Source organism: Suillus paluster (assembly GCF_016628075.1).
Source record: "Suillus paluster strain FC165 chromosome Unknown EDB91scaffold_332, whole genome shotgun sequence".
In the NCBI taxonomy this organism is placed as follows: Eukaryota; Fungi; Basidiomycota; class Agaricomycetes; order Boletales; family Suillaceae; genus Suillus; species Suillus paluster.
Window position 1 is genome coordinate 5,849 of NW_024537892.1, and position 3,829 is coordinate 9,677.

General features: G+C 49.0%; 1 protein-coding gene across 1 annotated transcript; it reads right to left on the bottom strand.

Moving 5' to 3' along the window:
- Positions 1–1,304: 1,304 nt before the first annotated feature.
- Positions 1,305–2,409, bottom strand: EDB91DRAFT_1340942 (uncharacterized protein; the record flags this gene model as incomplete). The annotated part of the gene is made up of 2 exons (XM_041325728.1): positions 1,305–1,810; positions 1,850–2,409. The coding sequence occupies 2 exons, from the start codon at positions 2,407–2,409 to the stop codon at positions 1,384–1,386; spliced, it is 987 nt and encodes a 328-aa protein (XP_041168665.1). The 3' UTR covers positions 1,305–1,383.
- Between the last annotated feature and the right edge of the window lie 1,420 nt (positions 2,410–3,829).

The following is a 3,829-nucleotide window of genomic DNA, read 5'->3' on the forward strand; positions in this document are numbered from 1 at the left end:
TTGGAAGCAACACTTCAGTTCTTTCCTCTGATCCATTCTATAGGTGATAGGAAAGCAGTAGTTAAACAACTCGGTGAAGAATTCCCCGAGCTGCCAGCAGTGGTGTTCACCCGACACCTCCTGCTGATAGTAGTCATGTGCTTTTCCTGTCAGGTAGTGCGACAACACAAATACTCGTCGGTTGGAGGAGACTCTTCCGTCTTCTACGTAGGCTGTTCCCTCGGTAATAAACCGATGAAACACCTTCGAGTGTTTTTTGGATAACTTACTCCTGGTAGGTATCGTCTGTTCTTCTGATGATGACAAGCTCTGTTCATCACCCGAACTATCCAAGCTGCTCAATGTAGAGCTTGGGTCCGACTTATCTGAGTCAGGGTCCCTGCTATGGCGCATTTTATCCAGGTGCCCTAACACTTTTCCAATATAAGACCGGGGCGCTACCTGGTGTGCTGTCATATACCAGATCCGTCCGCTCCGATACTGATATCCGTTCCGCTTTCCGACCCCCTCCGCCCCATCCTATCACAACCCCGCATTCCACCCTACACTTCCGCTCAACCACTCAACCGGTCCCCTTCCATAAAACCTCTCCATTCAACTGGACCTCTTTCCCCTTTTAGATATATGCTTTCCCCTTTGGTACATAGACTCTTACTTCCGGATCACCGGTAATTCCTATTACTGCCCAATCGCTGATCCGACGTGTACATATTGATATCTGCTCCAACTTATGTCTTTGCTTATGTAAAGTACTTACAAACTATATCCTTGGTACATAGCTTTACTACATAGTTATCCTGATCACTGCCTCACATAGAAGTATATAACATATCCTGTACTTAGATATTTTTCCTTAGTCTTAATATTACTTGTCTTCTCGCAGTTACCTCTTGTGGGAATTCTCAGTAGGACCTTGCCTCCTCTGGACACAAGTTTCAACTTGTTGTCACCTCCGACCCTCCGACCCTCCGCTCCAACTTAGAGCCGTGCTCTAAGTCTTTCCCTTGTTACCCCGCCCCTATCAATATCCTCCTATCACCCCTTTTCCTATCCTCTACATTATCCTCTGCCATCTCCGCTCCTATCAAATATCCCCCTGGTTTCTACCCACCCTCCACATCATTCCCCACCTTCTCCACTCCGCTCTTAGTCGGTCCACCGCTAGCAGCTCTTACTTCCTGACCCTCAAAGCGGACCTAAGCGGTCCACTCGTCCTATCATCAGACAATGTCGGATCCGCTCCAAATTCGGGGCACGTACTCGGCTAAGGGCGCAGCGCAAGAGCTGAAGCCAAGCTCTGACCCCTCTGCCTCTTGAGCCAGCACGGTACCTAACATGCATGGGCTCCATCACTTGCCCTCTATCGGGTTGCTGGATCCTTGTTCACGTTCTGGGAGTTGAAGTTTCCTCTTTTTTTTCCCGCAGTTTAAAGGTCAATTCCTTTAATTTTTCATCATATTTCTTTTGAATGCACTTCTCTGCCCTTTCTACAGCAGTGTTGATTAATTTCTGCTCATGCCTGGCCTGAGCGAAAATGTCCTCGGTTGACGTGTTTTGGATCTCGGGTCTGTCGGTTTCAGTAGGATCGTCCTCCTCTTCCTGTGGGGACTCCGACTGACTCGCAAGATCTTTAGCCACTCTATAGGATTCAAGGGCAGTGCACTGCTCCTCGATATCTATTTCTCCTTCATTGGTTATAGCCCCCCAGTTTCCTGGATCTATGCCTTTTCCCTTTGAAGGTCCTCCACCGCTCGGCGACATTTCCGATGGTGCGGTCGTGCTGTCTCGTTGACTCAGTCTTTCTTGGCGTCTGGCCAATTGGGTTCATTCCCTATGCATAAGCTGTCACTCTGCCGCTTGAACTGTGCTTTTCTGAGCACCAGTCAGGATATCAGGTGTCTTTGCCCGTGATCCTTTGTTGTGTTGGACCGTCGTCCATGGATGATCGTCATTGTCCTCACTACCGGTATGTTCACTCTTATCACTAGCAGTTTCAAAGGTGACATGATCTATTGACCTTTCTACAGGTGTATCTGCGTTGGTGTCTAATTCGACACCAGTTATTGTGTCTAACGCCAGGGTATTCTCCTGTTTGACCCTAGGGTCTGATACAGGGCTACTCGCACAGACCACGTCGTTGTAGGAGTGCATGGGTCTCAATGCGGACGGACTCTCGCTTCCAGTCCTTTCGGACTGCCCTGTTGAGGTCAGAGGGGATTCCACAGAGTCAGGCAACGCAGCCCTAGAGCTGGGGCCTTCCGCCGTAATTTGGGCGCTAGATAGTATATTAACGATAAAATTTCCGAAATCATCACGCACCTCTATGTTCTTTTCATGTGCAGGGGTAGAAACTGAGCTAGCTCTAACGCGAGTGCGCGAGCGAAGATTGTATGTGTTGTTAGAAGACATTATTGCTTGTCCTTCAATAAACGTGGTGGGCCAGACCAGTTGACGAAGGGTTCGAGGGGAGAAGTAAAGGGAGGACTGAGGAAGGTTAAAAAATATGTGACGGCAGGTAGAAGTTATTAGAACTTTAAGTGGCGGCACAACAAATAGAGACTTTCACGCAAGGTTAACCAGATACCAGTCCGGTATAATTTGGGAGAGTGCTACGGACTTCGATACAAATCGCGACTCTAAATACTATCGATGCGTACGAAGCCCGTGATTAAGAAATAACAAATAAGATAGAAAGTGAAACAAACGGTCACAAGGTAACGCTAATCCCAGACTCTCGATTAGCCACGTCTCTCGATCTTCTAAGTCTTGGCTCTGCTTTCGTTGTCAAGGCGCAGACGCCACACTCGTGACCTCCTGGGACTTGCAACCAGACAAACGCCCACTCGTCCTTCGACTACGGTATTCCACCACCATCCAGCAAGCTTTCCAGCAGCATAGGTTGAAACATCTGTACATCCATCACATCTCTCTCGCTTTGGACTCTCCATCTCTCTACAGCTTGTTTCGCGACCTAAGTTAAAGCCTTCACACCTTACCTCGGCCCCAAGGACCAGTATAGATCCAAGTAGCAGCTTGGACTCTTATTGATCCTTTGATTCAAATATTCGTACGTCGTTCCTTGCTATAACCGTTGCCCAGATGATTGCTAACCGTAACCTCGAACCAAGCTAGTATTACTTCCCCGAGTTGTTCCATTCCATCAAATAATCTGTGTCACGACCGCCGTCAATGAGTCAGGATCAATGTCAGTATTTCATCTCTTATTCCTCCCTCGCTCTCTGACCACACCAACAGATTCTCGATCGTTAGATGGAACTTGGGAGAAGCTGTCCCAGGTCGCCGTCAAGGGGGCTCAATATGACTCCCCTGAACGCCATCCGCATCCAAAATGTTTGGCAGGGACCCGGGTGGACCTTCTCAAATACATCCACACATTGTTAGACAAGCGGGAGAAGAGTCAACTCATTTGGCTGCATGGCACAGCGGGCGTTGGAAAGTCTGCTGTCGCGTTCACAGTAGCTGAAAGGATGAGAGACCTGAAAGTGACAGAGGAGACGACAGTCGAAAAGCGGCTTGCAGGAACATTCTTTTTCTCGCGCAAGCACACCAAACGCTGCACGACTGGTTATTTCTTTGCGACGCTTGTCTACCAGCTTGCTAGCAATTTTCCCAGCATCCGGTCGGACGTGAAAAGAGCTATCTACGATAATCCCGCCCTTCTGGACTCCAGCACGCCACTCCGCGACCAGATGGAGGCGTTTTTTCTCCGACCTCTCCGGAGGCTCAAATCCAGGCTGAGCGGGTGTCCGCCTTTGACCTTTGTCGTCGATGCCCTTGATGAGTGCACATCCGAACCCGAGCTCATCGA